Source organism: Nycticebus coucang, chromosome 3, assembly GCF_027406575.1.
Source record: "Nycticebus coucang isolate mNycCou1 chromosome 3, mNycCou1.pri, whole genome shotgun sequence".
Lineage (NCBI taxonomy): Eukaryota > Metazoa > Chordata > Mammalia > Primates > Lorisidae > Nycticebus > Nycticebus coucang.
Window position 1 is genome coordinate 9,944,588 of NC_069782.1, and position 25,193 is coordinate 9,969,780.

Genomic DNA, 25,193 nt, shown 5'->3' on the forward strand with positions numbered 1-25,193 from the left:
GCGGCGGGGTCCCCAACGCTAGCCTGCGCCGAGCCCCAGGACCTGCGGCGAACACCCCTCAGCATACTAAGTTCCTTGAACAGCGGAAACTTCTGCTGGGGTCATTCACAATGCCCCAAATTACAGGCTAGGCCGAGGAACTAAACTCAGCCTCCCCATGAACACATCGTTCTGGTCCCCTAGGCCCACAGTGGCGGTCACCGTGGTAACGGCGTCTCAGGGACACCAGGGTGGTTTTCGACCGTTCCATTGTTATGGGAAAAGGGAAAATGGTGATTGCACCCGGCGTTGCCTGGAGAACTCGACTCACAGTGGCAAAATGGGTCTCTGTCCAGTTCCCCTTCTCTTTTTCCCCTTCCTGACCACAAAGCAAAGGGTCCCCCTTCCCGGTGGATGGGGGGGGGGCAACCGGAGTCGGGTGCGGGTCCGGAACATTGCGGGGTTCCCTGAGAGACCCGTAGTGAAACTGGCCGCAGGTTCGTCAAGTTCCTCCGATGCTTTCAGGTAAGACCGTCGGATGGACGGACGCTGACCCGCTTCCAGCAGCGCAGGCTCAGGGCAGACCTGCCCCCTCTACACCCCTGGCCTAGTGAGTGCACCGGCTCCGCCGTCCCATTAGGGACAGGACCTCAGGGTGTCAAACTGCAGGCGCAGTTCTCTTCCAACTATACTATTCTTTAGAGAAAGGAGAGCTCCGTGTTCTAGAAACACGTCTGTGCGGGGTGGCCCAGCGCTGTCCAGTAGAAACAAAACAGGGCACGTATGTAATTTAGAAATTTCTAGTAGTCAGGTTTTTAAGAGTAAAAACAAAACCCAAAGAAAGCGAGATTACTTTGAATAAAGTTTTAATTCTATATGTCCAAAACATTATTTCAAAATATAATTTATATTTTAAAACGTACACTGCTTCAGTTATTTATTTATTTAGAGACAGAGATTCACTATGGCGCCTTTGTATAGTGCCATGGCATCACAGCTCACAGCAATCTCAAACTCTTGGGCTTAAGCGATTCTCCTGCCTCGGCCTCCCAAGTAGCTGGAACTACAGGAGGATGCCACAATGCCCAGCTATTTTTTGTTGCAGTTGTCATTGTTGTCTAGCAGGCCCGGCCGCGTTCGAACCTGCCATTCTCCGTTTATGTGGCTGGTTCTGTAACCACTGTGCTATGGGCGCTGAGTCTGCTTCAGTTTTTTAATTTAAATTAAAATTTTACTTCTGGCCGGGCATGGTGGCTCACCATGTAATCCTAGCACTCTGGGAGGCTGAGGTGGGTGGATTGCCTGAGCTCACAGGTTCAAGAATAGCCTGAGCAGTAGGGAGACCTGGTCTTTACTAAAAATAGAAAAACAGAGGCAAGACTATGGCTTGAGCCCAAGAGCTTGAGATTTCTGTGAGCTATGACTCCACGGCACACTACTCAGAGTGTCAGACTCTGTCTCAAAATAAATAAAATAATATAAAATAAAATTTTAGTTGGTCAGTCACACTAACCAAATTCCAAAGCCTCACTCATCACATGTGGCTAGAGACTACTGCAGGGGACAGCACAAGTGTAGCCTTTTCCTACCTTTCCAGCTTCACTCCCCTCTGCTTGGATGGTACAGTAGCTTCCTCTCCTTTGTATAATTAACTTTTGCTCCTTCCTTCAGCGCCTAAACCTCCTTGACTAGGTCAATACACGCTATTATCATCTCCGTGCTGTGTGCCTCCCTTTGAAACAGTGGTGACAGTTAAAATTTACAATTATAATTCTTTTTTTTTTTGCAGTTTTGGCCAGGGCTGGGCTTGAACCCGCCCCCCTGTATATGGGGCCAGTGCCCTACTCCTTGAGCCACAGGTGCCACCCAATAATTCATAATTCTTTCTGGCATTGTTTGATCACTGCATGTCTTCAGCAGTAGAAGGAATCCAGTTAGAGCAGCAATCAAGTTCAGTTTAGCTCGCTGTCCTGCCCCCAGGATGCTGCTGGCTTGAGGTAGATGCTCAGTAAATACTCATTGAATGACTAAAAGTTAAACTGAACAGAAGTTTGTGGGACTCCAAAGTCAGCCTTGTTTTTCCATGCTCCAGTATGTTAACTTTAAACAGGGGACATTCAAATCTCAACTGCCAGACTGTGTGCTCCATAAGGGCAGAAGGTTTCTTATTGTTCCACTCAACCTGCCTCCAGCGTAGCACTCGGTGAGTACTCAGTGAAGCTAGTTCTCTCCCAGCTCCTTTTCTCTTCACCAAGTAATGGCAGTAAAAACTTGGTGTGTTTCAGAGAATACTTATCCTAAAATAGTGTGATGAAAAATTTAAAGGGGACCAGGGTGTGTATTTTAACCATTTTTTCTTAAGAAGCAGAAGAGAGCGGCGCCTATGGCTCAAAGGAGTAGGGCGCCGGCCCCATATACCAGAGGTGGTGAGTTCAAACCCAGCCCTGGCCAAAAACTGCAAAAAAAAAAAAGAAGAAGCAGAAGAGTCAATTCTCCCATTACCTGTTAGGCATGAGCAGTAACGTTAAACCAAAGCAAGAGGCTTCTTGATAGTCACCCTAAGCCTAGTTTCTCAGATGACGTGTTGTAGTTTGCCATATGCTAGGGAGTGGGTGGGAGGAGGAAAGTGGGAAACCCTAAAATGTACCTGCCACCTCTTTCCTCCCTCCTCTTTGCCTGTATGGCAAGAGCCTTGGGGAAGAAAGAGTATTGACCTGGACTTGGGCCAGCCTTTCCTATCTATAGTCCACCTAACTTGGGACAGCCCAAGATATATAGCCTCTTTGGACTAGAAAGAAATGTGGTGAGTGAGTCTAGAACTCATTAAATATTGAGTAAACTTAATCCCTAAGGAAAATTTGCCTAATGGAGAAAAACGTAGAAGCAAGTCACCCCAGTTGTATAGTAGAAACACGGAAGCAGAACCGTGGGCTGCCCAGAGCAGGCGTGGTTCTAATGGCCTGGAATAACCTGAGATCTTCTAAAAGATGTATCACTGGGGTTTGGTTGAATAGAGAGAACAGCATGTGCAAAGGCATAGAGGCACAAGGAGCACGGCAGAGTCGGGAACCAGGAAGAAGTTGAGTGGGTCAGGCATATAGGACAGCTGGCTGGGGAGAAGAGGGTGGAGCAAAGGCTTGAACCAGAGGAGAGAAACAAGAGTATGATGATCAATTTTTCCATCAAACCCAACCGTTTCTCTCTCCTTCCATTAAGTATGAGCTTCTTGAGGGCAGGGTCTAAGTCTTTTACTTTACTATAACCAGGCCTAGACTGTGGACATGAGGGCTCCCAAATGGAGTGCTGGGCTTCTGGCTAGTTAGAGGAAGGACCCAGGAAAGCGATTAGGCCAGAGTGTCATAGAGCCAGGAAGGAGAGTAATGTTGGAGCCCGTTTTCTGAGAGGGAACAGAAAGCCTCAGGAAGGAGACCTATGCTGAAGAGATGGACCTAGATCCATGGATCCCGGGATTGTAGCATCTGCAAGCTGGAAACGATCTTAGAGTCATCTAATCCAAATCTCTTACTTTTACAATTGAGGCTCATACAGCATTTCTAGTTTGGGAACTGACTTGCTGGGTGGTCAACAGTCCTGCCTTTTCCTTTTTTTTTTTTTTTTTTACTGAGATAGGGTCTGATTCTATTGCCCAAGATGGAGTGCAGTTTTCCTTTTCTTTTCTTTCTTTTTCTTTCTTTTTTCTGAGACAGGGTCTCATTCTATTGCCCAAGATGGAGTGTAGTGGCCTCATCGTAGCTTACTGCAACCTCACACTCAAATGACCATCCTGCCTTAGCCTTCTGAGTAGCTGGAGACTACAGGTGTGTGCCACTGTGACACAACTCTATTTATTATAGAGATGAGGTCTTGCTCCTGCTCAGGCTGGTCTCAAACTTGCAACCTTAAGCCATCCTTCCACCTTGGCCTCCCAGAATGCTGGGATTATAGGCATGAGCCACTGTGGCCCGTCTAGTCTCCTTATTTTTAAAACAAGGACAATTGTCGTCATGGGAGAGGGGGGCAAGGCAGGCATCAGTAGGTTGAAAGAACAAGTCCACATACCTTGAAATCCTTAGTTCAGAACAAGCTTCTCTCAGGGGTTGGGTTAATTCTCACTTAATGGGTATAGTGCTCACATTCTGGATGAAGGGCACACTTATAACTTTGACCTGAAATGTACAAAACAAATTATGTAACCAAATTATGTATACCCCTATAATATTCTGAAATTAAACAACAGAAAAAGAATGAGCTTCTCAGATGAAAGCCTTATTCCCCACGTGAGCGTGGCACATGTGTCTCACCATCCGCCCTGCTCAGCAAGTGAGCAAGCTTGGTCTTTTCCTCTTGTGTTTTCTAAGGTAGTTCTATGCCTTTGTGATTTCCAGGAGGCTGACTGAACAAAGAACAGGATTGGAGTGGAAAATGAGAGGCTTTTAAAAGTGGAAACTTTTTGTTTGTCAATTTTCAAGAAATTGGATGGTGAATTATTTTAGGAAGATGGAGATCATCAACGTCAACGCCTTACCAATTATACCCTTGGATGAACCCCTGACCATCTCTCATGTTGCACGGAAGGCAAAGGAGAGAGCTGTGAGGAAGAACTTAGAGGACAATCCACCCTGTATCCTTCTGTTGGTGTCACTGACAATCAGACCAAATATACCTAATCTGAGTCATGTTTCTGAGGTGTAATCAGTGCTCAAGTCTGTCATACACATTACTTATGAGCTTATCCTTTCTACATTCTTTGTTTTTTTTTTTTCCATTACTTTAGCTCTGTCTTCTAAAATAATTTGAGACTGTGAAGGATTGCTTGACTTGAGTTTTGTTGTTGTTGTTGGTTGTTTTTTTTTTTTGGCTGGGGCTAGGTTTGAACCTGCCACCTCTGGCATATGGGACCGGCACCCTACTCCTTGAGCCACAGGCGCCGCCCTTGTTTGTTTGTTTTTGAGACAGAGTCTCAAGCTGTTGCCCTGGGGAGAGTGCCGAGGCATCACAGCTCACAGCAACCTCAAACTCTTGCACTGATGCGATTCTCTTGCCTCAGCCTCCCATTGTTTTTTGTTGTTTGTTTTTTTTTAAACTAATGTAATCTGAAAGAGCCCAAAAGGAAGGAGTACTGGAAGTATTTGTGGAAAGAGTAGGGAAGACTTTCTTTCCCTTCTACCTTCCAAAGAATTACAGTCATAAGCCGGGCGTTGTGTCAGGTGCCTGTAGTCCCAGCTACTCAGAGGCTGAGGCAGGAGAATCGCTGTGAGCTGTGATGTGTGTGTGTGTGTGTGGCATCACAGCACTCTACCGAGAGCGATAAAGTGAGACTCTGTCTCTACAAAAAAAAAAAAAAAATTACAGTTATAGACCTTATTGACAGCAGCTAAGAAGTCATGGTCCAGCCCTCTTCCCTCAGACAGTTGAGCATAAGATGCAGTTTTTTTTTTTTAATCCAATTGACTTTATTCTTGCCTTTTCTCACCTGCCAGCCCTTCTACCTGGGCCCCGAGTTTGCCTCTCCTAGCATCAACGAGGCTCTACCAGCATCTTACTTCCCTAGTCCTGTCTTCATTCATCCTCATTTCACTTCTGACCCTAAATTGTAGCCCAGGGTCACAGAACGTCACCTCCGGAGGACTTTAGAGCTTATCCCACAAATAACCCTCTTGGGTGATAACTAACTCCAGGGCTTTCCACTTCATCTAGAGATCATATGCCTTCAAGTCATGCTGCCACCAGCTGATCCACGTGTATCACTCTGCACCCTCATCTTCCCCGCCTCTCAGAAGCCCTTCTTAAGCTGAGCCAAGATGTGCTCCCATCAGAATCTGCTTCAGGGTCTCGCTTTGGTGGGCCTTTTTCTAATGCCCCTCTTTTTTCTTAATCCCACACTCATCTGCACCTAACAGATCCATTTCACTTTCTATGATTTGTCATGTCCCATCCTGGCATCTTCATTTCTCAAGTACCCTCCAATTTGTAAGAACACTTAAGGGTGATGGAAGTAAGAGTGAACCTTGCTTCATGGGAAAGGAATGAGAGGTGATAGGATTATGGGGCTTTTACAAAGGATAGCGCATAGATCGATTGATGGCAAGACAGAAAGAAATGCAGAAGTTGAGAGGGTAACTAAGAAGGGCCACAGAACTGAGGAGATTTCAACAGCAGTAAACAAGGTCAAGATACCCTTCGACCTAGTTATCCCTCACCTGAAAATACCTTTTAAAGAACTATTCTAAAATGTGGAAATAGCTCTCTATGTGACCGTGCATATCACAGCATTATTTATACTTGCAAAAAAGTATGAGCAATTAAAATAGTCAACAGCCAGGAACCGTCTGTTAAGGTGTATCCTGAAAATGGGGTAGCATAATGTAATTTAAAATGCTTATTATGAAGATTATTTAGCCACACGGAGAAAACTCATAATAATGAGTGGAAGAGAAGTCAGTAATAAAACAAACTTACACTGAGATTATAATTATATAAAAAAGTATGTATGAAAAACTACCAGGAGGAAATCTCCCCAAATCCTAGCAGAGTTGTTAAGGTAGTGGCATAAACAAGTGGGAAGGTTTGCAAAGAAAATGAGTGGTGAGGTGGTGCAGAAAGGGCTGCCATCCTCACCAGGCAAGCCCCATTGTGTTGTTTCCTGGAGTTTCCTTAGCAGATTTGTCTTCCAGCGTGCATTATTGGCTCCATCCGCCAGGTGAACCAAAAGATTGGGGAAATAGACCTGACTTTCAACCCCGTGGCCAATAGCCTGGTGAGTTAGGAGTATGGACCCCCAAGGCAAGGCTTTCTGGGAGGAAGGGCTCTGAGATCATCAAGGTGTTTCAGGGCCCTGGGGCCCTTTATGTATCTAAAATCAGCTTTACTCGATTAAGAACTCAAAGTTAGGGCGGCGCCTGTGGCTCAGTGGGTAGGGCGCCGGCCCCATATGCCGAGGGTGGTGGGTTCAAACCTGGCCCCGGCCAAACTGCAACAAAAAAATAGCTGGGCATTGTGGCAGGCGCCTGTAGTCCCAGCTACTTGGGAGGCTGAGGCAAGAGAATCGCCTAAGCCCAGGAGTTGGAGGTTGCTGTGAGCTGTGTGACGCCATGGCACTCTACCCGAGGGCAATAAAGTGAGACCCTGTCTCTACAAAAAAAAAAAAAAAAAAAGAACTCTAAAGTTAATCTTTCAAAAAATTATTAAACTTTATTTTTTTAAGGGTAGTTTTAAGTTCACAGCAAAATAGAATGGAAAGTCCAACATTTTCCTGTGTATGCCCTGTCCCCACCCATGCCCAGCCTCCCCGACTATCAACATTCTGCACTGCAGTGGCACATTTGGGTGATTACGGACACATCATAATCACCCCTGGTGTTGGCCATTGTATGGTTTTGGACAAACACGTAATGACATGTATCTATCACTGTAGTATTATATAGAATAGTTTCACTGCCCTGAAAATCCTCCTGGCCCTGCCCATTCGTCTGTTCTTACCCCCAACTCCAACAAACACTGATCTTTTTACTGTCTCCATAGTTTTTCCTTTTCCAGAATGTCATGGTTGGTATCATATCATATGTAGCCTTTTCAGACTGACTGCTTTCACTTAGTGATATGGATTTAAGTTTCCTCCGTGTCTTTTCATGGCTTAATAGCTCACTCCTTTCCTCCAATCACATCTCCCCCTCCTCCCATCACTTCCCTCTGTTTCTTTGCTTTTGTCTTAACCTGTTCTTTTTCTTCCTACCAGTTCGCTCCACCTAAATTAAACCTTCTCACCCCTTCCCACCGGGCATTTTGTTTCCTTCCAAGTTCCTCTCCCTACAGGCCCCAGACCTCATGATTTGCCTTCGTGGTTTTTAGCTTAACCCTCATCCTTACTTTTTTATTAAATAATACCAGCTTTGGGGATCAGTTCAGCTCTTGAGTCAATCTTTTTCTTCTCTTTTTTAAAATTTAAATAGCAAGGTAATCCACGCTTGTTCTAAAATGTTCAATTTATGAGTACATAAGTAAAAAGTGCACATCACCTTTCCCAAGCCCCATTTCTTTCCTTAGAAGCAACCATTGCTAATTGTATGGCATTTATCCTTCTAGAACTTTACAAAATACATTTGTGTATATATATAGAACATATACCTTCAGGTATATTGGTTTCTCTCTCTCTCACTCTTTTTTTTTTTTTTTTTAGAGACAAGTCTCACTTTGTTACTCGGTAGAGTGCCGTGGCATCACAGCTTATTGCAACCTCCAGCTCTTGGACTTAGGTGATTCTCTTGCCTCAGCCTCCTGAGTAGCTGGGACCACAGGTGCCCACCACAATGCCCGGCTATTTTTTGTTGCAGTTTGGCCAGGGCGGGGTTTGAACCCGCCACCCTCGGTATATGGGGCTGGCGTCCTCCTCACTGAGCCACAGGCGCCACCCTGTTTCTCTCTTAACATAAGCAGGATCATATCATAAATACCATTTGTAACCTGCTTTTGTTCTCTCTTATTTATTGATTGATTCCTTTGTTTATTTTCTAGCCTAAATACCTCTTAGAGATTTTTCAAAGTCAGAACTATTGATCTGCCCCTATTCTTTTGGTGGCTGCATAAGATTCTATAATTTGGTTATGACATAGTGTATGTAAATATTCCCTGATAACAAATATTTCCATGATATTTTCACCATAGAGAACATGTGAATATTTGTGTACACATATCTTGGTGTTCATTAGCTTTTTTTTTTCTCATTAGCTTTTAGTAGGTGCTCAAGAAATATTTATGGAATGTATGATATGTTCATAAATTCTAGTTTCTCGCCTGTATTTCAGTGTCCTATTTCTGGCTACCTAGAGCAGTAGTATACTTATTCCTAGCTAATCATCAGACTGTCCTGAGTGCTTTTGTGTGTGTGTAATTCAGATTTTATTGCTTATGTCATTCCATACAATTTTAAGTAAACAGACATTAAGAAAATAAACTGGGAGGGTTAAACAATGATGAAATATTGATGAAGCTGTTCAAGTGTTTTATATAAGGTAACTAGAGGTACCAATGTCCTGGGCACTTTTTATTTTTATTTATTATTATTATTTTTTTTTTGTAGAGACAGAGTCTCACTTTATTGCGCTTGGTAGAGTGTCACGGCGTCACAGCTCACAGCAACCTCCAACTCCTGGGCTTAAGCGATTCTCTTGCCTCAGCCTCCCGAGTAGTTGGGACTACAGGTGCCTGCCACATCCCCCAGCTATTTTTTTGTTGTTGTTGCAGTTTGGCCGGGGCCAGGCTCAAATCTGCCACCCTTGGTACATGGAGCCCGTGCCTTATCCACTGAGCCACAGACGCCGCCCCCTGGGCACTTTCTAAAAACTAAAAGAGCTCTCTGATAGTAACTGGGAAAAAAAGAGCAAGATGCAGAACAGCTAGAATATCCATGGAAGGCTGTGCAAGAAACTAGCTTGGTTGCCTGTGGGGATGGGAATTGGGCAGGGGGTAGGAGGGAGACTTTTGACCCTACTATTTGATTTTATACCATGTAAATTTTTTATTGGTTTTTAAATTTTAAGTGGGATAATTATTCAGGAGCCACAATAAATACATAAACCAGTTCAGCGCCCATGGCTCAAATGGCTGAGGCGCCAGCCACATACACCTGAGCTGGCAGGTTCAAATCCAGCCCGGGCCCGAAAACAATGACGACTGCAACCAAAAAATAGCCGGGTGTTGTGACCAACGCCTATGGTCCCAGATACTTGGGAGGCGGAGGCAGGAGAATCGCTTGAGCCCAGGAGTTGGAGGTTGCTGTGAGCTGTGATGCTACGGCACTCTACCCAGGGTGATAGCTTGAGGCTCTGTCTCAAAAAAAATAAAAAATAGGGCGGCACCTGTGGCTCAAGGAGTAGGGCGCCGGTCCCATATGCCAGAGGTGGTGGGTTCATAACCCAGCCCCGGCCAAAAAAAAAAAAAAACCACGAAGGAAAAAATAAAAAAAATAAAAAATAAATACATAAATACATAAACCATTCAGTACCCAATGCTGATCTAAGGCATAAGCATCTCTGATGTGGGGGCCCAGGAATCCATATATTTGAATAATTCCCAAATGATGCTGATCACTAGCCAAGACTAGGAGTTGCCTTCCCAGGGGACAGCCCTACTCATGGGTCCTGCTGTCATCTCTGACACAAACTCAGCCCCGTGTTGGTCTCATCATCTTTCCCCTAAAACTTGCTCTTCTTCCAACATTCAACAATTCTTTCTCCTCACTTTCTGTGCATTTCTTATCCATCCTTCCAGCCAGACAGCATCTGCTACAGAGACACCTGTATGGGTCAGAGGCATTTCTATATTTGTCCATTGACACACACCCATCCAATTCATTCACCATGCCTTATCTCACTGACTTAAGTGGAGCAACAGTGTTAATACACGTACGTAGATTTACCAATGTGACCCCCCACACACACATACACACACCCCTGCTCCCATGTCCAGTGCCTTCAACTCAAGTGGACTGGGGAGTATTATACCCTTGACCTCTCCAGAGACTCTGCTGTTCATCTCTGACTCCTCCCTCCCCTCTCCAAGGGGAGAAAGGTGGGGGAAGCCTAGGTAGGCATTTCACAGTTTATCAAGCTGAGGAAACTGAAGCCTCATCACCAACCCACAACACTTATATTCTTACCTCTTCCAGGCAGTCCTCCAGGACACTCCAGCGGCCCGCACACTGATCTCACATGTTGGGATCTTAAATGCAGCAAGTTAGCACTTAATTGTGATTTGGGCCTTTAAGTAGATTGTAAATCTCTTAAGGGCAAGAACACAAAATACTTCATTAACTTTCCTTATCCACGCACTTCACTAGACTCTTGGTTGACAATCAATACAACTTGTGGTCACTGATATGCATCTTTCTTTCCTTTTCAAGGGATTGAAGGGTTGGAGAGGGGAGGGAGGAGTCAGAGTTGAACAGCAGAGTACCTGGAGAGGTCAAAGGTATAATGATTAATGCTAATAGCTACCCCTTGTTGAGCAGCTTCTATCTGATAACCTCTGTGCTGGCGTTTTTAAATATATTATATACTTTGTCTCTGATCCTTACAAGGACACTAGAAGGTAGGTATTATTTTCTCCCTTTTACAGAGAGTTTAAACAATGGGTTGTAACTCCCCAGGGGTTGTGATCGGAACCCTGTTCCAAGTCCTGTACTGACCAGCAGGAAGGGCAGCGTGAAAGGGTAGGGACAGGTTGTGGGGGATGTGTTGGTGGTGACACTCGGGGTTGATGTCAGTGACACGGATGACCACTGCGCTCTACCACCTTGGGGAAAGACAATAAGGCCACAAACTTGGTTTAGGCCTTTTGTGCACCAGCAAGAGTAAAGACCTAGTCCCTGACCTTCCCCCCACCTTCCTCCAGAATTCACATTAATTCCTAATACTCCATTCTTTTTCCTGGTTTTTGAAGGCAATTGAGAAATTTAAGTTGGAGAAGAAGGCTTTAAGAAAGAAAAATCAAAGCAGCCCAGGAGACAGAGGCAAGCATCCCCTTTTTGGCCTTGACGGTGTTTTCATGGGGTTTGACTTTTTCTTTTTTTCTAATATCTAAAATGCAATTGAGTTGGAATCCAGAGTTTCAGAGAAGGATTTTTTTTTTTTGTGTGTGTGGCTTTTGGCCAGGGTTAGGTTTGAACCCACCACCTCTGGCATATGGGACTGGCACCCTACTCCTTGAGCCACGGGCACGGCCCCAGAGAAGGATATTTTTATCTTCTTCTAAAGGAGCCTTAAGAATGACAGATTGCATCAGGTCTTTTCATCAAATTCGCTTGTTACATTTTTATATCACCCCTACTGGGGATTAGGTCCAGTTGAATTTACTTTTCAGATGAGGAAACATGCTTGTGGGGAGGGGAGTAACTTACCTAAAGCCACAGTTTGTCCACTCCTACTTACCAGTGCTCTGGATCAAGTGGTCTACTCAGGTCAGGAAGGGAATCGCAGTAAGTCAGTACACAGTTGGGGTCTGCGAGACTACCAGTATGAGTGTTATCTGGCAGCTCAGGTTGGATGAAAAATCACACTTACAATTACTACACAGCCGGAGGCAGAGCCTATGGTTTCTCATTTCTTTCTCTTCATTCTCCTGCAGTCCAGAGACAAAGAAAATCACAGCATTACTGCAAAAGCTCAGAATTCAGGATCGCCAGATCTCACATTATAAAACGGGTAAGGGATGCATTGCTGAGTCTGTTTCTGAATGGTTTCTGTGGAGCATGAGACAGATTTTATTCCTGGGGAGGGAATGCGTGGGGCATGGTGGTGATCATGAAGGAACTCACAGTCTTCCCTTTTAAAGAGGATCTTAACATAATTTGATAACTCTAGAATTTCTCATGACAACTTCCAAGGGGGTCTTGCAGAGTGAGAGGTATCAGAATAGAGTGGGGTGTGGGAAGGGTCCATAAAAAGGAGAGGAGGCCAATTCAGGGACTGGAAAGGCTTTATTAGAAGGGAGAAAACACAGTGGAGTCTCACTAGGAGTCAGCTCATTCTCACGCCGTTTTAAGAAGCTTTTATTCCTTAGCAGTTGGAATGTGGGAGGGAAGAGTGAATGATGCTGTGTCAGGGACGGACCTTAGAATACTCCTTTCCAGGCCAGGTGCAGTGGCTCATGCCTGTAATCCTAGCACTCTGGGAGGCTGAGGCAAGTGGATCACCTGCACTCAGGAGTTGGAGACCAGTCTAAGTAAAATGAGACCCTGTCTGTCCTAAAAATTAAAAAACTAGCCAGACACTGTGGCGGGTGCCTATAGTCCCAGCTACTTGGGAGGCTGAAGCAAGAGGATTGCTTGAGCCCAAGAGTTTGAGGTTGATGTGAGCTATGATGCCACGGCACTCTATCCAGAGCAACTAAGTGAGATTCCAAAAAAAAAAAAAAAAAGGAATTACTCTTTTCCATCCAAGTGTTAATCTTGTAGCAGGGCCTTATCCCTAGTGTTAGCCAGGACCAGGGTAGGAGATTCTGATGTTTTCCACTGGCCTTAAAGCATTCTAAGAGTGTGGGAGGAGGTTGCAGTAACCATGCCATTTGGTCTCTGACCTGCTTTCTATCACTCACCATCCTGCCAAGATGGCTGTGCTCTTGTCAGGGTTGGAAGGATTTCTTCCCCACACAGAGGTCATGTGTCTGTTTACATGTAGAACTTAGAAGGTGGGTCCTCTTGGAGACGATGCATTCAGGTCCAGCTCAGAGCTGCTGTGCCACACAGCTCCAAGGGACTATCCACACAGCAGTTCCTGTGTGGCCGCTCTGTGCCACCTCCTTGCCAGTTGTGCCATCAGGGCAACCGCCCCAGGAAGCTAACTTTGGGGAGCAATCAGATGACTCAATCAGATGACTCAATAAGGTAGTGCAGCTTGCTGATGACATTTGACTTCTCTCTGAGTCCTTTGACTTGAGGCCAGGCTCTTTCCACAGCCTCCCCTGCAGCAATCAGGCCGCACCTTGCAGTCGTCCCAGTTGAGACCCTCCCAAACTTGTTCTTTAAACCACATAGGTCATCTGTATTTGACCTTTAAATGCTGAAGAGTATGAAACAGTATGTTATTGCTATCCTTTTTGCACCTAGGAAATTCTAAAACAGCACAATACCTAGTGGTTGAGAGTCTACATTGAAATTGTCTTGTTCTCCGCTGACGGTGGCCAAGCAGTTCTAAGTGTCCTGCCCAGGGAGGCTCAGCTGGTGCATGCAGAGCTGCCCTGATTGCAGAGCATCTGACTCTGAGGCAGGGCAGTGAATCACTGAGCTGTTCGCCACTGCCCATCACCATAGCCTAGTTAGAAAGTCATTTGGGCCGTCCAGATGTTTCAGTAGGTGCCTTGCAGTGGCAGGGATTGGTTTCTTCTTTCTACTTTTCTGTATTTTTATATTTTTTATAGTCATCATGTTTTAATTTTATTCAAAAAATCAATTTAATGACATATACTAAAAACCATAAAGGCAGTCAAAAACTTTGGTTCAGTGTTACCATTTTGAGAAATTCAAACTATATAAATAACCCCAAAGTGGGATAAAACTATACGCTCCAGGGCTAGGCTTGGTGACTCATCCCTTTAATCCTGGTATTATGGGAGGTTGAGGCAGGAGGATTGCTTGAGGTTAGTGAGTGAGAGTGACATGCCATTTCTACTAAAAATAGAAAAACTAACCAGCGTTGTGGTGGACATCTGTAGACCCAGCTATTCAGGAGGCTGAGGGAGGAGGCTCGCTTGAACCCAGGAATTTAAGGTTGCTATGAGCTATGATGAGGCCATGGCACTCCACTCAGGGCAACTGAACAAGTCTCTGTGTCCAGAAAAACAAAACAAACAAACAAACAAAAACTATATGCTCCAAATTATTAAGGACAGAAATATTAACTGAAAGTAATCAGAATAGATAATCGTATTATAGCACATCTTAACAGTGCTATACTGTTACACTAAGTGATACATCACACTAAGTGATAATTTTGAAGACACTATAGCTATGTGAAAAATCTAAAGTGGGTAAAGTAAGACATACAAATCAGACATGTGTGTTATGTGTATTATGATGAAGTCACATATATTTATTTTTATACATTTCCTCAATGCCTGTAAGGGAGAAAATGGAAATAATGTACACAGGTGTTTGGGATGATGTCCTGGGGTCATGAGTGCCCTTCATTTTCTCAACATTCTACCAGGTTGTAATATTGTCTTCATAATAAAACGGGGAAGATATCCTATTATTTTAAACTGTCAAAATGATGGCCCTCCTTTCATCTTCTGCTCTTTTGCTTCAGAAAACAGCAGATAAAAATCTGCTGGCAGAGCTGTACCAGTATCCCGCATTCAACACCTCTAAGCCAACCGAGCTCCCAAATGGAGTGGACTTCTGTGAAATGGTGGGCAACGTGATCCGGGCCGAGAGAAACACCCTCAGTGGCAAGGTAAGGAAAGAGAGCAGGCAGCTGGCCTAGCGGTGGGCAGCTCTGCCCTAACTTTGCACCTCCCAAGGGGTGACACAGATCAGCCTTTCACCCCCAAGAGCAGCTGAGGAACTTGCCAAGGGCCACATGTGAGTGACTGAGCTGAGCGAGGAACCTGGCCCAAGTTCATCCCAAACCAAGATTCCTCTACCAGAGGAATCATCTCCAGACTTTTTTTTTTTTTTTTTTTTTGCAGTTTCTGGCCAGGGTTGGGTTTGAACCTGCCACCTCCAGCATATGGGGCTGGCGCCCTACTCCTTTGAGCCACAGGCACCGCCTCCAGACTGTTTTGATCATGTATCCTACTAGCAAAAACGTTTGAGCACACATCATCATAGATATATACCTGTTTTGTAAACTACATACTTGTTTGGTCGTCAGTCACTACATTGCATATTAGTGAGCTTAATTTCTTTTCTCTCTTAATTAGACATTAGTTAGAATATTTTCTTCCCACGCCTCTTGGGGTGAGTGTACCCCCTTGGAGATCTGTGCACTACAGCACACTAGGTTCTTCAGGAAGACGGGGGGAGTGATCCAAGGCCCAGAAGAACCTGTGCGCATAGACGAGGTGGAAGTGAGATGGATTCTGGCTGCTCAGAGGGAGAAGGGAGGCCAGGAAATGGTCCAGCAGTTATATAGCTGTGCTTCATTGGCTTCCACCCTTCGCATACCCAAAGTGATCAAGCAGCTCTGGTCATTGCCTCCTCAGCTCCTAACTAGTCACCCTACCATTCCTGGGACCTAGCATCTCACTATGCCTGGTAGGTGCTCAAGAAATATTTGTGGGGCCCGGCGCTTGTAGCTCAGCGGCTGGGGCGCCAGCCACATGCACTGGAGCTGGCGGGTTCGAATCCAGCCCAGGCCTGCCAAACAACAATGACAACTACAACCAAAAAAATAGCTGGGTGTTGTGGCAGGAACCTGAGGCTGAGGCAAGAGAATTGCTTGAGCCCAAGAGTTTGAGTGAGCTGTGATGCCACGGCACTCTGCTGAGGGTGACATAGTGAAACTCTGTCTCAAGAAAAAAAAAAAGAAAGAAAGAAATATTTGTGGAAAAGCTGACATGAAATCCTCCCTGAAAGGGACTAGGACTATAAGCGAAGAATCAGGAACGACCACACTTACTTCTAGGAGCGTTTCCTGAGTGCCTGGCACCGTGCTAAGCACTTAATAGGCATCACTAGGGGGGCTGTTATTATCTCCATTTGCTGTATGAAGAAACTGAGCCCAGAGAGGTTCAATAACTTTGCTCAAGGTCACACAGACAATAAATGAAAGAGCTGGAGTTGATTTAGGCAGTCTGGTACAAAGTCTATGCCCTTAAGGGTGCCTGTAGACTACCTGTGCAAAGAAACAAGGGGAATGCTGAAAAAGATAGAGCCAAGAGCAGGGCACAAAGAACACCTTCCTAGGGCTTATCCATGCAGGGCGCTATCAGCTGTAGGTCAAGGGAGTGCCAAGGAACCCTCGCCTTTGCCCCAGGAGCATGGTGAGAAAGCCCTCTCCTTGTGCTTCCTAAGAATAAAGGAGGGGCACCTGTGTTTAAAAAAGAACAGTAACAACAACAATAATAATGTGAATTTTGTTTCTTTTCAAGTGTTTCTGTTCGGAGAAAGAATTAAGGAAGTTTCTTTCTTCTCCTGCTCCAAGAGCCATGTGGCTGGATAGCTTCTGGTGGATATTCCACGAACGGTACCGAGTAAGTGCAATCCTGATTGTGTCTCTCCATTGCTTAAGTTATACATGTATTTCTCTGGAACAAAGTCCAACCTTTTTAACATGGGCTATAAGTCCCTCTGATCCTGTGGGGTGCCCTGCAGCCTCATCTTTCACCTCCCCACCCGCTCCTTACCCACACATTCTGTGCTTCAGCCACTGCACAGTGTCCTGTGGCCCGCGCCCCCCAAGCTTTGGGAACTGGCCTATATCACGTGCCTGGTCAAGGGCAGGGTCAAAAGCAGAAGTTGGGGACTTTCTTGGTCAGAGTTAGGGTGCTTTCTTCAACAATATTCTGCCTCTGTGATATGCTTTGTAAATCCCGTATCAAAAAAAAGTGTATTATTTCATTTAAGTTAAGTATTCAGCCCCTTGGCTATTTCAACAAGGGACTACAGTAATTCCTTCTTCATTTCTAATCCTGGCAGCCAGACAAGGATGTCCAGGATAAGCTGTTTGACCGGATAGCTCAGGGCTACGCCTGCCTTTTGATTAGTACGCCCAGGTCCCACTATGAAGAGGCCCTCTTAAAAGTGAGTAGCCACTATTTAGAGACAAACCACTATTCAGAAAAAAAGCTCATTAGATCTCTATTCCTTCTGATGCAAAGAGAGTGCCCTAAACATTATTTTCATAAAAGAATAATTATTAAGTTTTATGATAACCCACACACTGACTTGTAAGGCAGTAGTTACAAAAAAATACAGTAGAGCTCTATATACTGATTGGGAAAGATGTAACATATTTGAAGTAAAAAAGCACCTTATACAACTTTGTGTTTTATACACACACACACATACCAAAAGGTGTATACACATTTTAAGAAAAGAAAAAACTGCATTTAAATTGTAATACTTGATACATACCAATAACATTTGTTAACTTAGATATTGAGTATTACAGTTTTTTTTTTTTTGGCTGGGGCTGGGCTTGAACCCACCACCTCCGGCATATGGGGCCAGTGCCCTACTCCTTTGAGCCACAGGCGCTGCCCTACAGTTTCTTTTAATCAGAGCCTTGCGTTGTCTTCCTGGGTAGAGTTCTGTGGTGTCATCATAGCTCACAGAAATCTCAGTCTCTTAAGTTCAAGTGATTCTCTTGCATTAGCCTCCTGAGTAGCTGGGACAATAGGCGCTGCCACAAGGACTAGCTAGTTTCTATATTGTTAGTAGAGAAAGTGTCTTGCTCTTGCTCAGGCTTGTCTCAAACTCCTGAGCTCAAGCAATCCTCCCAGAGGGCTAGGATTACAGGCATGAGCCACCTCACCTGGCTGGAGTATTACAATTTTAATACAATTTTTTCTTTCTTAAATTGTACATATATATTTTTTGCACCCTCTGTATGCACATATGTATGTATGTGTGCCTGTGAATAGAAAATAACTTGAAAAAATACTTACTAAACTCTTAGCAATAGTTATCGCTGGAGAGTGAGATTATAAGAGACTTTCCTTTTTTATTTTCCATTTTTCTGTTTTATTTAAATGAACATGCCATTTTAAAATTAAAATGGCTCGGTACCCATAGCACAGTGGTTACGGCATCAGCCACATACACCAAGACTGGTGGGTTCAAACCCATAATGAGACTATGTCTCACACACACACAAAAAATATATGAGGAGGTCGAATATATCTTGTTATCTTCTTGGCTATTCTTGGGCCAACCTGCAGAAGAGGCTGGGCAGCAGACCACATGGAAAAGGCCTAGGAAAGGGAGAAGGTTGCTGGCCAAGCATGGCAGGATCCTTAGGAGTGATCCTTGGGTAGGGAGTTGGCAGAGATGCAGAGGCTGCCAAAGGCAGAACTTGTTGCCTTGCGAACAGGCAGGCAGTTGTTGCTGGGTAAAGCATTTTATCACAGAGCCTTTCTGAAGTCTCCTGTGCAAGTACTGAGAATGCTGCTGGGCTCTGCTTGTCCCCCAGAGGCTGCCGTCACTTCTGAGCAAAGGCCTGTACACCAGCTTCTGCTGCTGCTTCCCGCAGTCCTGGTTCAACACGCACGAATTCAAGTTTGCCATTTGTAACACCATGAGCCTGTGGATTGCAGGTGAGAGGGCTGTCTTTTCTACTGTGGCAAACATAGAGCCTAGCTATATGATTGCTTGTCACAGCACTCCTTCATCAAGGCAGTCTGCCTTTTCTATCCTTAACAAAGAAAGGGAAGTGTGGGAATTTTTCTGCCTCCTCGAAATAGCTGAGACTCCTTCCTAATCCACATGTATACTCAACTAGATCTGCAGGGAGCAAGGGGCCTTTTCCTACTGAGATACCACAGTTTCAGCCCAGATCGTGATGGACCCATGACTCAGGAACCCAGAGACAGTATACTGGCTGGATACCCTCACCCTTCCTTCTTCCATGGGACCCCAGGTGGCAAGTTGACACTAGCTCCCCCCCAACCTAGACATTTTCTAAGGCCATTAAACGTGACTATTTATTGAGAGGTTCCCGTGTACTAGGTACTGTGCTATGTAAGCACCTTTTCCATTTCCTATTGAGCTGGGGCTCCCAAGATCACCCACATATTAGGAGATTTGCATATAACTCACATGTCTCTGCATATAACTGTAGTCATGGCTCCCATTTGTTACAGTGGTAGAGTGAGCGTGCGCAGCTGGGTCACAGGGGAAGACTCAAGCAGAGCGTAGAGGGTCCGTACGCCGGCTCCCTTATACCCTCTCCCTCCCGCAGGGAGTCACGCCAGGCCCACTCATCGCCCTGCCCTGAAAATGTAGCAGCGCGTGTGTGGCGCCTCTGCCCAGGGGAGCCCATCAGAACCCCAGCACCCCAGGTTTCACTGGGGCAGTGACATAGACCCCTCTGTCATGTACCACAGTTCCAGTGAAGCAGTGTTCGGCACAAGCTCTATCGTTTGCACAGTGTAGGCACAAGGAGCCACTCTTTGTCAGTTAGAGAAAGTTTTACGTCAGTGTTAGAAACTACTTCCTAGCCAAGGTTCCAGATGCCAGCCAGGCTAGAGTGCCCTGGTGTCAGTCTACCTCGCTGCAAACTCCTGGGCTCAAGTGATCCTCCTGTCTCAGCTTTTCAAGTAGCTGGGACTAGAGGCACTCACCACCAGGCCTGGTTAATTTTTCTATTTTTAGTAGAGACGGGGTCTTGTTCTTGCTCAGGTTGATCTCAAATTCCTAAACACAAGCGTTCTTCCCACCTCAGCCTCCCAGAGTGCTGGGATTATAGGCATGAGCCAGGGTGCCTGGCCAAAGCAGTCTTTTCTTTTTCTTTGTTTTGTAGTTTTTGGCCGGGGCTGGGTTTGAACCTGCCACCTCTGGCATATGGGGCCAGAGCTCTACCCCTTTGAGCCACAGGAGCCGCCCTAGCAGTCTTTTTTAAGGATAGTAGTCTCAGACCTGCTGGGTTACCTCTTTTCTTCTGCACACTACTTAATCCTCTTAACATCCAGGATCAAAGAAGTCCAACAGTAAACAAATGAGGGGGCAGGCTCTCAGAACTTGCACACTCCAAAGCTGGGTTTTCTGACTCTCTTCTCGCTGTTCCACTTTCCTATCCCCCTTTTCACCCAAGGCTGTGCCTCCTTCCTCAAACGCATCCCCAGTAATAAACTTCTTACTCACTTACTTTGTCCAGCGGAGCCAGCAGCTTTGCCTAGCGACTCAAATGTCTCAAGTAATCCTTGCATCAAATATGTATGGAAAACCCATTTCTAGCACTTAGGTAAGGGGGATAATATGTTGAACAAACATTTATTTACTAAGCACTTACTGTATTTTTGTAATTAGGTGCCAGGTCTAGTAGTAAGTCCTGGAGGTGCAAAGATGGATAAGACCCAACCCCTGCCCTCAGAGAGCTCATGGTACAGCAAGTACCTGTAAGCCTAGGTAGATGAGCCTATGAGCCTAGCTCGTGGTACAACAAATACCTCTAAGCCTTCACGTTACAGCACATCATGGATTCATATGCTTGTGCGATCTGACCCTCACAGCCAGCCATCCTGTATGCAGGGCGTCATCTCCATTTTCCAGAAGAAATCAAAGCCCTTTAGAAAGGAAGTGCCTCTCCTAAGGCTGCAAGGGCAGTATGAGGTGACACTAATACCAGAAGGCTATACTCCCTAGAGCCACAGAGCATCCCGGGGCCTCTGTCTTCCTTGCTTCTCACTTCCTACCCCCTGTTCTCTTTCAAAGACTTGTCTATTCTCATTCTCAATCCCTCTTAGGTATATGCCCTTGCCTACAGAGCTATAACAGTTGGGACTACTCAGAACTGGATCCAGAGAGATTCCGGACAGAAGAATTACTGTTACAGAGGAAAAAAATGATGAAGAGTAAGATACCAGTTATGGTCTCCTGCCTCCACCCCCCCCCCCACCAAGACCAACCATCATTTAATTGAGGCCGGAAAGGGAAATAGCATTGATGTCCTCAAGCCAGGTTCTCTCTCAGGTATCTGTAAATAGTCACCAAAATGGCCAAAATGTTAATGCTTATGAACTGCAGTCAAGGTCAGCATGCATGATTATTGGGATACAGGGTATGGAATTTTATATTTGAGTAGAATATGCCAGTTAATGGGTGTCTACCATGTGCCACCCAGTTCTCTGTCCGTTTTATTCAGTCCCCAAGGACAGCCTGCTGAAGTATACACTTCAGCTACCTCACAGCAACCTCAAACTCCTGGGTTCAAGTGATCCTCCTGCCTCAGACTCTTGAGTAGCAAGGATTACAGTCAGTGGCCACAATGCCCGGCTAGTTTTTCTACTTTTATTTTATTTTTTTTTTTTTGGCCGGGGCTGGGTTTGAACCCGCCACCTCCGGCATATGGGACTGGAGCCCTAATCCTTGAGCCAGAGGCGCCACCCTAGTTTTTCTACTTTTAATAGATACAGGGTCTTGCTCTTGCTCAGGAAGGTATTGAACTCTTGAGTTCAAGCAATCTTCCCACCTCAGCTTCCCAGAGTGCTAGGATTGCAAGTGTGAGCCACCATGCTGGCCCTGAAGCCAATACTTTTTTCCTGTAGGTTTAGTCCTTGCCCTGTGTTCAGGGCTCCAGCACACATTATTGCTCTCAATTAGCTCATCAGTCCTAGAGGTAGATAGTATTCACAGTCTCTAACAAGATCAGAGTGGTTAGGTAACTTGCCCAGCAGGTAGAGTTAAATAATAAAGAGGTTGGAGTGTGTGCTTGGGTGGCTGTCATGCGCTGTGGCAAGAAGGAACTAAAGAACAACTTTCTCCTTCCTCAGGAAAAGAGTTTTCTTTCCTCTCTTCTAAGAGTTTTTCCCACCAGAAGCTACAGCGCGGCAGGAAGTCCGGCCACCTTCAGGTAAGTGGGGCAGCACAGACCCGGACCCCTGGGAACCCCATAAGCTTCAGAACGCCTGGGTTCTTTCAGAGCTCAGGTGTCTCCACCCATCCCTGTTCTACCCCATCTTCTCCTCCTGGCCCTGGAAAGGCCCCAGGCCCCCAGTGGGTGAGTGGAGCACTAAAGGCCAATCCCAGAAATGCAGAGATTCAGAGGAGCGAGGGGAAGAAGCAGCCTCTAAGTGAGAGCTGCGGTGGGAGGTGCTTTCAGACCTTTTTTTCTGAATTAATTCTGATGGCAAGCTTGAAATCTAGCAGCAACACCACTTCCTCCTCTGCCCTGAGGTTTCTGTTGACACCTCTCAGCATTATCCACTTGTGCCTTTCCAGCTCCCATGATGACCAACTGGGCTCCTAACTGGGCTCCCTGCAGGCTCTCAGCTTCCCCTCAGGGAATCTTTCCAAAATTCTAATTACCTTATCCCCTCGCTACCTGACCTGTCCTATCCCCATACCCTAAAATCCTCCGTCCAGCTGCAATAGAAAACACCTTCCAGGGCGGCGCCTGTGGCTCAGTTGGTAAGGCGTCAGCCCCATATACCGAGGGTGGTGGGTTCAAACCCGGCCCCAGCCAAACTGCAACCAAAAAATAGCCGGGCGTTGTGGCGGGCGCCTGTAGTCCCAGCTACTCGGGAGGCTGAGGCAAGAGAATCGCTTAAGCCCAAGAGTTGGAGGTTGCTGTGAGCTGTGTGAGGCCACGGCACTCTACCAAGGGCCATAAAGTGAGACTCTGTCTCTACAAAAAAAAAAAAAAAAGAAAAAAGAAAACACCTTCCAGGCAGTGGGCACCCTCTGGCCTTTGGTGTAGACTGACCTGCAGGGCCTTGCCTCTTCTGGACCAAACCCTTCTCTGTCTTCCGGGCTCTTGGGGCTCCTGCCACAGGGGCCCTTTTTCAGTTTCTTGTATACACCACACTCATTCCATGTATGTGGCCTCTGTACCTGCTGTTCCTCTTGTCCCAGGTAAGCTCCCGTCACCACTGCCCTTGTCATTGTCAGCATTTCCTCCCAACTTTAACTCCAGAGCGGTCACATTGGTAGCATGCAGTTAACCAAATGCCAGAAATAATGGCCTACTTCCTTCTGAAGAGCTGGAAAAAAGCAAAAGTCCAAAAGAGGTTTGGTAAACTACAAATGGAGGACTTTCAATAAATGAAGCTTTTATTGGCACACAGCCATGTCATTCATTTGTTGTGTACAGCTACCTTTGTGCTGAAACGGTCAAGTCGAGTGCTTGGAATTAAGACTTTCTGACCTCTAGAACTGATCTGGCTCTTTGCAGAAAAATTTGCCAGCCCCTGATCTGGGACGTACATACTCATCCTTCTATCTCAATTCAGTTTCTTGTAGGGAAGGAAAACTCTTTCCTCAACTCTCTTAGGCAAAGTGTATGGAACCCCACAAATTAAACTGTTGGAAGACACTGGAGAAAAGGCATTCAAATGTTGTTTGATGTTCATATTTTTATGTGACACAGGAGGGAGTTTCATGGGAAAGAAATGAAACCCCCAAAGAAGCAGTTAGGCCTACAGCTTATAAACCATTTTTTTTTTTTTTTTGAGACAGAGTCTCACTATGTTGCCCTCACTAGAGTACTGCGGCGTCACGCAACCTCAAACTCTTAGGCTTAAACTATTCTCTTGCCTCGGCCTCCCGAGTAGCTGGGACTACAGGTATCCGCCACAGCGCCCAGTTATTTTTGGTTGCAGTTGTCATTGTTGTTTAGCAGGCCCAGGCCAGGCTTAGACCCTCCAGCCTTGGTGTATGTGGCCAGCACTCTACTCACTGAGCTACAGGCGCCGAGCCGCTTATAAGCCATTTTTAACAAAGCAGTAAGTTGTGGACAAGGCAAAGAAAAAGGGAACTAGACTTTGAGGGATGGTAAATTACGGAAAGACACATATACGGGGGAAGCTAATGGGAGATAGGGGCTATATCAGTGAGGTACTGAGGTTCATTTGTGCAGATTCAGGTCGGAGGTCTCCAGTTGTCACTTTTTCCTGGAACAGGAGAGAGGAAGGGGAGAGACCTTCACAAAGGAGAATTGATGCCCTGCTTTTAGATGGAGGGGGGAGGATATGGAACTTTTCCTCTAATCTGCTTTTTCTCAGTTGCTTTCAGCTTAAAATAATTCTAATGCAAAAGTGGCATATTTGGGGGTGGCCCATTCTGAGCCCCTTGACTCTCATGCTTTCTGACCCTCTGAACGAAGTTCTCGTTAGATATGCCGATATCCCTTTCCTTCAGAGTGCCCAGGTATTCCGTCATTATTCTGATTATATCTCCCCACTAATTTTTAAATTCTAAGACAACATTCCCACTGCTACTACCTGAATGCCCCATTCCTGATGCCATGTTCATTTTTAACCAACAGCATAAATAAGGCTGGAGTCATTGTCAGAACAGCCTTTCCCCCTTTGTGTGGTGAGGGGTTGACAATGTTTCCACCTTGCAACGTTCACCAAAGGGAGGTGTGGGGCCGGTGAAGGGTGTGCCTTTCTTTTATAAAATGAGATAAGGGCTCTTGTGGACACCTGTGAGCATCATCAAGACAATTATTTTAGGCTCAGTGCCTGTCGCTCAAGCAGCTAAGGCACCAGCCACAAGCACCAGAGCTGGCGGGTTCGAATCCAGCCTGGGCCTGCCAAACAATAATGACAACTACAACTGAAAAATAGGCAGGTGTTGTGGCAGGCGCCTGTAGTCCCAGCTACTTGGGAGGCTGAGGCAAAAGAATCACTTAAGCCCAGGAGTTGGAGGTTGCTGTGAGCTATGACACCATGGCACTTTACCCAGGGCAATATCTTGAGGCTCTGTCTCCAAAAAATAAAAGACAATTATTTTAGAAAATAGTTTGAAAGGAAATTTGAGGATCTGGAAATAGATGCTCTTAGAACTGTCAGTCCTATTAGTCCTTGGAAAGTCTCCATGTCTCCACAGGGTTTGAAGATCTTTGGTTAAAAGCCTGTCCTCCTGTATCAAATTCTAGTCTTAGGGCCTTTGGCAAGTTACTTCATTTCCCTAAGACTTTGAGTTTTTTTAAGATTTTTTTTTTTTTTTTTTAACAGAGACAGAGTCTCATTTTATCGCCCTGGGTAGAGTGCTGTAGTGTCACAGCTCACAGCAACTCCTAGGCTTAGGTAACTCTTGCCTCAGCCTTCCAAGTAGCTGG

The 25,193-nt window shown here is 45.6% G+C and overlaps 1 protein-coding gene across 1 annotated transcript in view; it reads left to right on the plus strand.

The window, feature by feature from the left end:
- Window positions 1–30: 30 nt before the first annotated feature.
- Window positions 31–25,193, plus strand: part of FAM227A (family with sequence similarity 227 member A) — a 63,386-nt gene continuing 38,223 nt past the window's right edge. Inside the window, exons 1-11 of the mRNA XM_053584902.1 lie at window positions 31–504; window positions 4,365–4,600; window positions 6,654–6,736; window positions 11,416–11,485; window positions 12,100–12,176; window positions 14,778–14,924; window positions 16,564–16,665; window positions 17,111–17,215; window positions 18,606–18,729; window positions 20,878–20,985; window positions 21,904–21,983. Coding sequence (XP_053440877.1) covers window positions 4,456–4,600; window positions 6,654–6,736; window positions 11,416–11,485; window positions 12,100–12,176; window positions 14,778–14,924; window positions 16,564–16,665; window positions 17,111–17,215; window positions 18,606–18,729; window positions 20,878–20,985; window positions 21,904–21,983 — 1,041 coding nt within the window. The 5' untranslated portion in view covers window positions 31–504; window positions 4,365–4,455. The remainder of the gene's footprint in view (window positions 505–4,364; window positions 4,601–6,653; window positions 6,737–11,415; window positions 11,486–12,099; window positions 12,177–14,777; window positions 14,925–16,563; window positions 16,666–17,110; window positions 17,216–18,605; window positions 18,730–20,877; window positions 20,986–21,903; window positions 21,984–25,193) is intronic.